Genomic DNA, 13,788 nt, shown 5'->3' on the forward strand with positions numbered 1-13,788 from the left:
CAATCTATCTATTCATCTATCTATCTATCTACCCATCTATCTATCTATCTATCTATATATCTGTCCGTCTATCTACCCATCCATCTATCTATCTACCCATCTATCTATCTATCAATCTACCCATCTGTCTATCTATCTATCTACCCATCTATATATCTATCAATCTACCCATCTGTCTATCTATCTACCCATCTATCTATCTATCAATCTACCCATCTGTCTATCTATCTATCTACCCATCTATCTATCTATCAATCTACCCTTCTGTATATCTATCTATCTACCCATCTATCTATTTATCTACCCTTATATCTATACATATATATATAGATAGCTACCCATCTATCGATCTATCCATACGCATATATGTCTATTTTTCTTCCTTTTTTTGAAAAAAAAATTCCTCATTGATATTAACATTGTGCTACAGAGTATAATTTGCCATTTGGGCAACCACCTCGGAGTTGGAGTGTAGAATGTGGTGGGGGATTTACATAAACTCAAATATTCTCTCGCTTGTAGGGATGGGTGTTATTAAAGATGGTGGTGGCGATGACTCGTCATTCGATGATGCTTATGACTCTCGTTTGTACAATTGTCATTGTAGATTGCGATAACAATTGTTCATTTCTTCATGCCTGTTTGCATGATGATTTCTTTCTGCTTCTTCTGGTGCAGCTGTAGGTGGGTAATTTTACTGAAGAAATGTGGGGTAAGAAAGTCAGGTATTTGTGCTCCAACTTTTGGATAAGTTTGCCATCATGCTTTTGTTTTTCGTCCGTCTATCCATCCATATGTAATTCTATCAAACTATCTACTGATTTGGCTATCATTCAATCTATTTTTCTGCCTATCTATCTATTTGCCTATATATATACAAACATATGCATGTCTATCTATCTATTTATTTGTCTATATATCTATCTATCTATTTTTCTATCTACCTATCTATATATATATACCCATATGCATTTCTATCTAACTATCAATTTATTTATCTATCTATCCATTTGTCTGCCGCACTGTCTATGTGTATCCATCTATCTATCTATCCATATGCATGTATATCTACATATCTATATATTTGCCTATCCATCTATCTTGCACGTCTCTCTATCAATATATACATGTGCACTTCTACCTGTATATTTGTCTATCTTTTTATCTATATATTTACATAAATTAACGTATCCAGGGGAAAAAAGTATCAATAATAAATTACTACATAATACAATCCCAAAGTTGAAAAAAATGTGTCTTCTCTTTAACTAAAAGAGTAATGTTATTTTCAATGACCAAGGTATGGCCTGAAAGGCATCAATCTATATATGTGCACTTCTACCTGTGTATCTATATTTTTATCTATATATTTATATAAATTAATGTATCCAGGGGAAAAAAGTATCCATAATGAAATGGCACATGACACTATCCCAAAGTTGAAAAAGACATGTCTTCTCTTTAACGAAAAGAGTCGTTATTTTCAGTGACCAAGATATGAACTCAAAAGGGGTGAATTAGATTCTTTAAATTTTCTTCATTCAAATATAATTAAATATGTGAAATATGGCCTATCTATCTCGGGACTGAGAATTCCAAAAAAAATATCTAGGGAATGAGTATTTCCTATCAAAAAGAAAATTTACGTCAAAAGATTTTACATTTTCTTGAGAAAATATAGGTTGAATTAGCGGATGAAAACATGTACTAAGATGGATGGATTTTTGTATGAAATTTGATTTTATTTATTATATTATCAGATTTCACTAAGTTCCATCAAGTCTATATGTGGATACTAAATATGACATTTTTAAGTAAATAATAGGCAACTAATTTCTCAAGAAAAAGATTAAATCACCGTAATGTAGGTAAATAATATGGATTAAAACTAAAATTTTATTTACAGAAACAGATAAGGTAATGTAGCCTTTTGTGATAAATTGATATCCCTTTACTTCTTAATTTTTATTTTTATTTTTCAAAATCATGATTATAATCTAAGAATAATTTTTCTCAAAATTTTAAATGTGAGATTACAAAAATTGAATTTAAATTTAATTCGAAAACTTTTATAATCTCTCAAGAAGAATTCCAAAGATCGTTGTCAAAGAACTAATGATAATGTTTTTATTCATATTTGCCCATAAATTTGTGTACCCATATATCTATATAATTATCCATTTATGATTTTATTATATGAGATAACTTTCAAAAACATTTAGATATCTTCCTGGCCTTGGGAATTTCAATGGAATTGATTTTATCACTCTATTTATTTATTTCCATCACAGAAGTTGGTATTTACTTTAGAAAAATACTTACAGAAAAATAATTATAAAAAAGATGATACCTAAGATCATGTGAATCAATTTAGGAGATAAATGTTAGCTAAATTAATTATGAGGGACGAGTCAAATTTTATAATTACTTATTCATCAAATTCATAAAAATTGGAAGCTTTATCTTTGTCTCAATGGCGTGTATAGGAAATTTGTGTATGAGAAGTTATTTAAGAAGAGATTATTCCTTGGTGGCCCACTTTTGGCTTGAGTTGATAAAGGAGAAATACCAAGGACCTAATTTTATTGAGTCAAAATTGGGCCTTGATGGTATAAAATGTCAATATTAATTGAAATTAAGGTATCAAAGAGAAAAAATTATCAATAATAAAATTCTATTATCCCAAACGGGAAAAAAATGTCTTCTCTTTTAGTAAAAGATGTGCGATGGTTTAAGTGCCTTAGGTATGACCAAGGAGGGGTGAATTAGCTTCTTTAAATTGTATGCACTGAGATCTACTTAACTATGTGAAATACGGTTTATCTATATAGGGAATGAGATAGAGAATAGGATATCATTATTATTTTTAGACAGCTTAGGTTAGTCCTTATTGTTTTGTGGGGTATCTAGCATGAGGAGGTGATGATCCCTTGTCAAGCTTGTGTGAATACGCCCAAGTAAACACTTGTAAATAAATCATAACAAGGACAACACAAAAAATAAATGTTGGTGAAATATTTTCATCCCCAATCCCCAGAGCCTTCCATGAAAAGACGATGCTTGACCACATTCAACTCAGCCCCCAAAGCCTCCTCTAGTCCAGTCCCCAAAGCCTTAACCTAGGTGACCCACAAAGGCAACTAGGATCCACTTAAGGTTTGTATAATTAGGTAATAAAAATAAGCACTGATAATATAATGATATTTTTGCATTTTTAATAATTTTTAAAATAAGAAAAAGAGAATTGGACAATTCAAAGCATTCACCTTGACCTACCCTTTAATTTCGGTGAATCGAGGATAACAAACGTCATACCATTTGATTTCAATCAACCTAACTCAATTTATTGTTATGTAACATGTCCTTAAACATGAGACACCAAGGACCTCTTATGGATAAACGATTGTTTTTTCACTATAACTCATGAGTTCCTCCAGGTAGAATGTGGAACCGTCTAAGCTCAGATGTAACTCCAAGTTTAGGAATGTTATTGACTCTCTAACATGGGATTTTCTTCCAGTAGAGTCTCACTTTAATCCTTTAAATAGTTAGTTGCTTTATTTTTTTATTTGTGGTTTCTTAATGTTCCCCTTTGTTCCATTGTAACTTCTTTAATTCAGAGTAAAATGGCACGATTCTAGATGTATGGATTTTTATAAATGTTAGCCATAATGTTTATGTTCAATAAAACTTCAGTTAGCAATAATATCCAGGAGATAATCTTCAAGTCAAGGTTGTTGAGGGTACAAATCCAATTCACATTATTGTCCTCATTGTAATTTCTTCAAACTTGCACAAAAAAACATGATTTTGAAGCTCATGGATGTAGGATGATGTTTGCAAAAATTTTGGTGTTAAAATTATTTTCTGATGAGGTGATTTCTCTTGATTGCTTTTTATAGTGTGATTTTTTACCAAGATAGAGAGAAGAGGTGATGAAGAATTAGTAATGCCGAACGTCATCGGGGACGTCGTCATATGGTGCCCGAGATGATGCACTGATACCAATATGATGTTAGAAGTTGTCAGGGACATCGTCTGATGGGGTATCGAGATGATGCTCCGATACCAAGATGATGTCGGACGTCGTCGGTGACTTCGTCCAACGGATAAATCCCTAAGGGGAAATGCAACTACGAGATGATGTGTCCTAGGTGGAGAGTACGTGCAGGCCCTGACTCGTGGGGTTTCATTGAGCTCTGAAGAGGGCGACCGGTGACGGTGACGGTGACCTTTTGACCCTCGTCGGAGCGACAACAGTGACTACGTCACCGAATGGAATATTTCCATCGGCGCTAGTACGTAACGGACAGGCTCGACCTGTACCAAAGAATTCATTCAATTCATAGTTTTTCGATAGTAAACTCTCATCTAATCTAACCCGAGCATGATGGAGTGCAGCCAAAAATATAGTGGAAGAGAAAATATAACTGACGAGTAAGGGGGTGACGTACCTCGTCAGTGACATCAGCCGTTGTCGATATAACTGTCGGTGCAATAGCCAGAGCGGGCAGATATGGTGGAGGTGTGCCGAAGGCATGGGTATCGCTTGATAGGCGGTGGGGACGCAGCGCAGGAGCAGTGACGCTGAGGATAGGCGAGGACGAGGAAGAGAGGTCTCACAAGCAACACAGGTAGCTCAGGTGGCGAGACACGGTGCAAGCCACGCCAAGTCTGGTAGGACAGCAATGCGGGGCACGATGGCAGCGTCGTGCTTGGTGACAACAAGGTGCTGTAGTTGCGTAAGCAGCAACGGCGTCCAAACAGCTCAGCTGGCAACGGGACAGTGTTTGGGATTCGCAATAGCGGGTCCGACGGTGCAGAGCGTGATCGAGTTGTGGCGAGCGGCCGGGTATTGCAATTGCAGTGTCTGGTGGTGTTTGGTGCAATCCCATCATTTTGCGGCATCAAACAGGTGGCAGGCATCACGTTTGCATGAGGCAGTCGGCGGCACTAGATGCATGCGGACATCAACTGTGCACGGGCGTCGCACAAGGGAACACACGCGCGCGATGACCCTGCTGGAGACAGACCGCACGGCAATCCATCGTAGGCCTTGGCAGACAGCAAGGTGAGAATTCAGAGGGTTTCACGAGTGCGCGGGATCCACAGTAGATTGCGCTACATAAAAGTCAATGAACCCATGGGCTTCGCAAGTTGTAGGTCGGCCTGGCATCATTGAACGATGGAGCGTCAGGCCGGATGGCGAAGTAAGGGGCTCCGGCTGACGCAACTGGGAGAAAAGGGAGGGAGGAAAGGATGGCAAACCTCCTCCCTATCTCTCTATCTCTTCTTCTCCTCCTTCTTCCTTCTCCTCTTCTCCTTCTTGGTGAGACCAGATATGTTTGACAGATATTCGACGACACGAAATGACATGACACGATACAAACACAAACACAACACGATGAACATGGAAACAACGAAGACGAACACACGATCACGGTAAAATGATGAATAGAACGAGCACATACCGATGATAATCAAAACATCGAAAATATGGATGTGCTTATCCCGAGGTAGTTGAACTGGGGTGTCTTCACGTGGGCCTTGGTGTACTGGTCGGGCTGGACGCAAACCGGCGGGGCTGTCGATGGCAAGGATGGCGACTCCAAAGATGTCTCCGATGGAGTGAGCTGGCGCGCTCCATCAATTAGGGCTAAAACATGCCTTTATGGGTTAAAAAGTGAAAGGGAAAGTATATAATTTTCACATACAAAGCAAAAATTCTTTTAATATGGATGAGAAAAATAACAGGGATAACTGCTTTAATATTGTACTAGTAAAAATATTTAAGTTTATTTGTCTATATTTAAGGTCTATAAAATAATCCATCACTTTGGTTAGAAATATATATGGCAGGTAGATAAGTCCACGTTGGCTATCATGTTTAACTGGTCTAATGATGTGTAATCAACATATATATTTGGCCAACATCGTAGAACCTGGTTCTCAACTTGTCATATAAATATCGAGTCTTTGCTCAATCACTTCAAGGATTGATCCAACAAGCAATTCCTTTATAGTAATAGAAACATCATGCCTCATACATACAAAGGTAGTCAACCAATTCACGAGTGAGTTGTATATTTTGAACCATATGAAGTTGGTTAACTTCATATGGACAATTCCTTATGTGAGTAAACACATCTTATCTGATGCCAAACCCATTGACCAAGGTTTGACTTGGAAAAAGTCACTTTCAACATTCATCAAAACACAAATGTAGGCATTTTCACTAAAATTCACTGAGTCCTAAACTTCAACTCCACTACTATGTATATAGTATATATGCTGTTTGTGTTATATGAAAAATACTTAAAGGAGAGTTTGATATTTAAATTGATATATACACTAGTTAATGAGAAAAGCAATAATTGATATTTTTAATTTAAAGAAATAAATTTTAAGGATTCATCCTTATTTGTGTAGCCGCTTGAATTAAGAACTTAAAATCCAAATTGCCTCTTTTAAAAGAGTTCAGTCAATGAGATTATCTTAGTCTACATGTATGGCCTTACATATCAGCCTTATTTTTAAAGTAACCCAATAATATTTAGTGACGCCTAATGTTTAATTATTTTACTTCTTCCATGTGATCTATGAGGTCATCAAACCTGAAAACTTAATCTCTCCTATTGTTAATGCATATTTCCTATATAAATTTAACATATTACTGAAAAGATGAATATTATGTGCACTTGTGATTCCTTCATAATTTTAGAAGAACTTTTTCGTGACTTAAAATATGGCAAATATTTCTACTTGACTTTAACATTTTATAACAGTAAATGTGCCATAACCCCTCATTTTATTATATCTCTAGAATTCCGCCTTCCCTATCTCTTGAACTTCCCCTTGGTCTTCTATATAAGGTGTAATCCCAATGTTGAAATTCAACAAAGTATCATCTTTCTCCTCTAAAAAATCTACTAGGTTAAAAATATGAACCCTCATCATTAAGGGTTATTATAATTTGATTTATTAAGTCCTAAATAAGTTTTTTTTATTTGATCAGTTACTAAACTATTATTTGAACGTTTAACATTCTAGTAATTAATTCTTTTTTGTAAATTGGAGTGTCCTAACATCACTGTTTGAACTGTCTTCTAAGTATATGTTTTGATTTTAATGTAATTTCCATTGAACTGTATTCTAACTGTTATCATTCCATGGAAAGTATTAAAATCTATAATTTATTGTGTTTCACATTCTATGCGAGACAATTTGCGTAATATGATGATATTGTCGATCCTGCGCATTGAGATAATTAAACATTAAGCATTTTTCATCTGTATTGAGTGTGTATGTACCACTTAATAATTATGTGATCATATAATTTCACATCTTGAGGTATAAAGACCATGGTGGATAGTCATCAAGGTGTGAGTGTCATGATTCTTAAACCATTTTATTTACTTTCCATTTGTGAGATGACTGTTCCCCTCTCTTGTTATATGGCAAGTTGAATCAAACAAATATTAATCTAAATGCCAAAACAAATTAAAGCATTCATAACCAACCGTAAAAAAACTAAAACCCTTGTTGACAAGCACATGGGAGCAAAAAAAATTGCGGATATCTTAAATTCCTTCAGGAAAAAATAGTAAACTATGGAATCAATGTCAGGCGTTACTAATATTTTAGATATTTTATGATGTTCATATTTTATGTATATCAATGGTATGGCATTGGCATCGTTGACACGAATGGAGTCCAAATATTCAGCCTTTAAAATTGATTTTGATGAAACTTATACTTCTGAGTGTTCTTTCTCTGATCATCTCCTTGAACATCAGATTTTAGGTATATTATGTAAACTTTATTTTCTTGACTTATCATTTAAATGGTTTATTCTCAAGAGAAAGCCTCTAAGCTCATATGTATCCCTGTACTATGGATTAAAAAGGAATAAAATTTTATCCTATGACAAATATTTTGAATAGCCTATGGAGAGAATGAAGAGTAGAAAAAGAGCTTAAAATAATATTTTTCTTAAATATACAAGGCTTATGTATTTATGTGTTTAGTAAATAACTAATTTGGGTTATAATATATCAAATGTACCTAAGTTGCATACAATGAAAAATAGTAATAGTGGTTTCTAGCCATTTCGTCTTCCAACAGCTGTACTATACTGGTTCATAGTGGCTGGATAATTTCCTTCAAAAGTGTATGGCGGACTACTTTGATGCAATTTTAATTAAGTGAAATCAAATAAAAATAAATAAAAACATAAAATAGTATTCAATTGTCAATATTCATAATCCCCAACAAACTCTTCATTCATACATACAAATTAGGTTGCATGCATTGACTTTTAAGTATACATATATGTGTAAGAAAACAATAAGGTTGTATTCTAAAATATCACACTCTTTGCACATGCCAATATGAGTTCGATATTAGACTGAAAAAATGTTTTCGCTAAACTGCAGGTAATTAATAAAATCTACACTCATAGTATTCATATGAATGTCTGAAAAAAAATTAAGGTTTTTATTCTAAAAATACTACACTCTTTGAACAGGTCAATATGAGTTCAATATCAGCCTTGATGTACTCACAAAGTCATTAATTAAAAAAATTTATTTTTCTTACAGCATGTATTCACACAGTTAACATCAATGACAATATAGCTTGACCCTCATATGGTATATTTTTGGGTATTGACACATGACATACTTACTCTAGAGAGTCTGAACCTACATAGGTCAAGTTGACGTTGGTAAAAACATGATGCATTGTGGTTTTTGACCTTTAGCCCCCTATGGAAGATCAAAACAAGCTGAAAATAAAATGTGCATCAAGCCTTCGCTATTTACTAGAAGACTTATAATGATTAAAAATGAGTGATAAGTGAACTAAAAGATTTAGGTCAAGATTTCTGAACATAGTTGACTTTGTAAAATGCTTGGATAAATTTTCCCTTAACCAAAAAGGCTATTATATGCAATGTGTAATGACATTTTCATGTTTAATATCAAATAAGAACCAATTCTATTAAGATACTTTTACTTATCGCTCTATTTTACTATTTATCAAACACATCATAAAAAAGTTTCGCTCTGATGGTCACTCTAGTTATTCGAACTTCACATTATACGCTTGCAGTGTAACCATAGATATTTCAAAAAAAAAAAAGTTCCATATTATTGATAAACTGAATGATATGAAGACATAATAAAGTGGTTATATCTAATATACAACTTTGAACATAGTCGAGAGAATGAAATCAAAGAACGACAATGATATTAAACATGTCAGAACAAGGAAACAATTTATTTGTGTCAGAACAAGGAAACAAATTTGCTGCAGTAATGAGATTTCCATCTGTCTCGTAATAACTTCTTAAGAACACATTTCAATGGATTTGTGGTTGGTTTCCATCAGTACTTGATACCTTTTCTGGATGACAGTCACACGTTCTCATCAAACAATATGTGTTTTATAACAAGAAACATGGGGTGCTTCTAATGGATAATAATGATAATCAACCGGCAATAATGGGAAGGAACATCATTTAATTGTGTTTACTATGTAATCAATGCAAATCAAACACATACGATCGATCTCCACACAAACATATTCATTGTTAGGCTAGGGAGAGAAACATAATATCTCATTACTTCACTAACCTGTATAAACTAGCATGTACCACTGCTTAGAACATCATAAACTTACGTTCATGAACATTCAGTTCATCATCAAATACACCGATCAACCTAAAAACGACTATTTCAACGCGATGATCCAATCCCGAAAACATCACATAATTGAGGAAATAAAGGAAACATCCAGTGATGATTATTTTCATGTTGAGAATTATTCTCCTTCATACATACTTAGAAACTTAAATTGAGTAATCATGGATCGAATACTGTTTTTAAGTGATTTCTGATTTTTCCCTAATTTTCTGTTAATTCTATGAATTTTAAGAGATTTATTTGAGCTTGAAATGATCATTTTTGAATGAAAACGGCAAGTTTAACATTTAATTTCATTATTTATCAGTATAGGGATGAATCAGGAAATTTTCTAGAATTTTCTAGGATTTTTTAGGATTTGTTACGATATTTCTGAGATTTATCTGAACAAGAAATACGTTTTTTTAAGAAAGAAAGATATAACTATAAGAAAAAAAGAGTATTAACATTATTTTCAAACTTTGAAGGGCCTTTTTGTAAAGTTTTGTTGCAGAAAGGAAAGCGTTCATAATAGGATGACCTGTTTAAGAAGCTCAAAATTAGGTCACCAACAGCAACTATTAAATCTGCTCATTCGATTCACCTTTCTCTGTCATTGATAGGAAAACAGAGATAGGAAATGGAACCCATTAACATTTTTTGTTAGAATCACTATCTGAAAATTTTCAGCAAAGTTAGAGCACAAGGAGATTATAGAACTTCCAGCTCTCTCTCTCTATCTATATATCCATCTCTCTCTCTATCTATCCATCTATCTCTCTAGACTGAGAGCTACCATCTGCCATTATCATCAGGAAAAGACAAAAGCTGGTCAACATCAATGTCCTCACCTACCTGATTCCTCACTTTGGAAGCCTCTCCCTTATCTCCACCAAAGCTCACCTTCATGGGTTCTTCATGGAGGGGCATGGGAAGGATAGGAGCAGCCTCATTGCTCCAGTCAAAGTAGAAGGAGAGGTCTATATCTTCTTCCTGGTCAACTCTGGGGTTGACCCATCTGAATATTTCTTCTCTGTTCCCTGAATTTTCTCCTCCAGCATTAGGCAACTGTTCAAGGCTGTTCATGTACTCTAGAAGTGGTGAGGTGGGTGGCTTCCGGCGGCCCGGCCGGCTTAGCCGGCGGCGCCTGGTGGCGTTCCAGTGGTTCTTGATGGCATTCTCTGTTCTTCCAGGGATCCTTCTTGCTATCTCTGCCCATCTGTTTCCCAGCTCGGCATGGGCCGCTGCAAAGGCTACCTCCTCCTCTTCACTCCATGATGCCTTCTGTGGATACAATTCTCAAAATACATTAGTATTTCCAGAAATCAGCTATAGCTTTTAGCACAGTGGTCGGAACTTGAATCTTAACATGGTGTCAGAGCTACTTCACTTAAGGATAGCCTTAAGTTAAGTGGAGTAGCGCCCTGGATATCAGCTTTAGCCATTAGCACAATGATAGTCACTTCAGTCCTGACATGATATCAGTGGTGCTGTGGGGTACTGTTGAAGTTGATATCATGCAAGAAGTGGAATACTTCCTGAATATTAGTTAAAGCTTTTAGCACAGTGATAGGAATTTGAATTTTAACCTGGTATTGGAGCTGTGGTTAGGGAGGCTGAGAGTTCACTTCCAGCTAAAGTTAAGAAGATAAGTATCACAGTTACAGCTTTTAGAAAAGTGATAGGAGACTTCCTGCTAAAGTTAAGAAGCTACATATCACCATTGCTAAGAGTTGTAGCTTTTAGTAAAGTGTTAGGAGCTATAATCTTAGGATGGTATTAGAGCTGTTCTGGGAGATTGTTAAAGTTTAGATATTGCCTCAAATTGGGAAGGGAAGTAGCTCACTAGCTACTCACTATAGTTTTTTTTTGTCACACTGATCGGCAAGTAACAAGCTCTTGCCTAAAAATAGGAAAGGAAATAGCTCCCTGGCTATTAGCTATAGCTTATAGCACATTAATAGGTGCTTGAATCTTAATATGGTATCGAAGATATTGTGGGGGTATGTTAAAGTTTAGATCCTGCCCAAAGTTGACCATGTGAACATGGTTTCTGATTAGAGGAAAAAATTACCTCAACCCTTTCTCTACCAAAGAGAAAGTGGGCAATAATGTCTTGCGCCATGCTAAGAAACAATCCAAAAGATAGAGAATCGAAGAACAGAAAACTTTCAACGAGGGAGATTCCTGGCACAAACTGGACATTTGGTGGCATAGACACTTTGGAGTGAAAGCTTGAAACTTTTAAGCAAGTTCGATGCACGTCAAGGAAATGGGATTCTGATTTTTAAGAGATTAGGGCAGGTTCTTGGGAAAGAGATCAAAATATGGTAAAGTTCTGAGGATGTTCGAAAGGGTTGAAATGCAATCCATGATGGATATAAACCCACCGAGGCGAAGATGTAAAAATGGAAACTGAGCAAGGCCGAAAAGAGAGGAAATATGTTTCCGAGAGAAAGAAAGATAGATGTAGATATATTGAGAGAGAGAGAGAGAGGAGTTCGAAGAGGGAAGAGGAACGTACAGAGGGAGAGAGGAAAAAGGAAGAAAAGGACAGAGGAGTAGCGCGAGAGAGGAGAAAGATAGAGGACAGAGATATAGAGGGAGGATAGAGAGAAAGAGAAAGATAGGGAGAGAGATATATATAAAGAGAGAGAGAGAGGGAGAGAGAGACAAAGAGAGATAGATAGGGAAAGAGAGAGAGAGAAGGAAGAGAGATAAATAGGGTAAGAAAGAGAAAGAAAGGTAGAGGGAAAGAAAGAAAGGGAAGAGAGAGAAATAGAGAAAGAAACGGAGAGATAGATCTAAATAGAGAGGGAAAGAGAGATAGAGAGTAAAGACAAAGAGAGAGATAGAGAGGGGAAGAAAGAAACAGAGAGATAGAGAGTGAGAGACAAAGAGAGATGGAGAGGGGAAGAAAGAAACAGAGACAAAGAGAGATAGAGAGGAGAAGAAAGAAAAAGAGAAATAGAGAGAGAGAAAGAGAGGGGAAGGAAGAAAAAGAGAGATAGAGAGGGAAAGAATGACAGAGAAATAGAGAGGGGAAGAAACAAAGAGAGAGGGAGAGTGACAAAGAGATAGAGAGGGAAGAAAGAGAGAGGGAGGAAGAGAGACAAAGAGATAGAGAGGGAAGAAAGAGAGAGGGAGAGAGACAAAGAGATAGAGAAGGAAGAAAGAGAGAGGGAGGAAGAGAGACAAAGAGATAGAGAGGGAAGAGAGAGAGAGGGAGAGAGGGAGAGACAAAGAGGGATAGAGAGGGAAAGATAGAAGGAGACAGAAAGAGGGAGAGAGAGACAAAGAGATAGAGAGTGAAGAAGAGAGAGAGAGAGAGAGAGAGAGAGAGAGAGAGGGAGGGAGAGAGACAAAGAGAGAGAGAGTGAAGGAGAGAGAGAGAGAGAGAGGGAGAGAGACAAAGAGATAGAGAGGGAAGAAGAGAGAGGGAGAGGGGCAAAGAGATAGAGAGGGAAGAAAGAGAGAGAGAGGAGAGAGACAAAGAGAGATATAGAGGGAAAGATAGAAAGAGAGATAGAGAGAGGAGACAGAGGGAGACAGAGGGAAAAAAAGAAAGACACAGAGACAGAAATATAGAATGAGAGTCAGAGAGACAAAGAGAGAGTTCTTGAGAAAGAAAGAAAGAGAGAAAGAGATAGATAGAGAGAGAGAGAGAGAGAGAGAAACCTTGATATCCGGGCGGAGATGGTTGTGCCAGCGCTCGCGGCACTGTTTTCCGGTCCTCTCTCCAAGCATGGTCGCTATCTCAGTCCACCGCTTCTCTCCATACACCCCCACCAGAGCGACGAGACTCCTTCGGACCCATCACAGCACAAAAACACACAACCAAAAAGATCAGCCCCACCTTCGCTAAACCGGAGCTCAAAAACCTTCAAACGAAGAAAACAGCGCAAGAAACAAGACAAGAAGAAGCAAGACAAAGTTCATCATCCTCAACTCGTCCTCCTCGGGCGACCACTGCCCTTTGATAAACGGACGAGAAACTCCGCATTTGCTCTGCGAGCTTCCTCTTTTATCCATTACCCTCTATACAAACTAAGGACAAAGATAGAGAGAAGATAGCGAGAAGAGGGATAGAAAGAGAGAGGTGAAA

The 13,788-nt window shown here is 36.4% G+C and overlaps 1 protein-coding gene across 1 annotated transcript; it reads right to left on the reverse strand.

Moving 5' to 3' along the window:
* Nucleotides 1-10,475: 10,475 nt before the first annotated feature.
* On the reverse strand, nt 10,476-13,673 carry LOC144712059 (transcription factor MYB98-like). Its single transcript, XM_078586235.1, has 2 exons — nt 13,362-13,673; nt 10,476-10,967 (listed from the first exon to the last, which is right to left on the reverse strand). Exons 1-2 carry the CDS (start codon nt 13,428-13,430, stop codon nt 10,476-10,478), a joined length of 561 nt encoding a protein of 186 aa, XP_078442361.1. The 5' UTR covers nt 13,431-13,673.
* Nucleotides 13,674-13,788: the final 115 nt, after the last annotated feature.

Source organism: Wolffia australiana, chromosome 14 (assembly GCF_029677425.1).
Source record: "Wolffia australiana isolate 7733 chromosome 14, ASM2967742v1".
Lineage (NCBI taxonomy): Eukaryota > Viridiplantae > Streptophyta > Magnoliopsida > Alismatales > Araceae > Wolffia > Wolffia australiana.

What these genes read in the sequence shown, in the direction of transcription:
- LOC144712059 (XM_078586235.1), bottom strand. Translation starts at nt 13,430, where the DNA reads ATGCTTGGAGAGAGGACCGGAAAACAGTGCCGCGAGCGCTGGCACAAC. An exon ending in ATCTCCGCCCGGATATCAAG is followed by an intron (nt 10,968 to 13,361) that starts GTTTCTCTCTCT and finishes TTGTATCCACAG; the next exon opens with AAGGCATCATGGAGTGAAGA.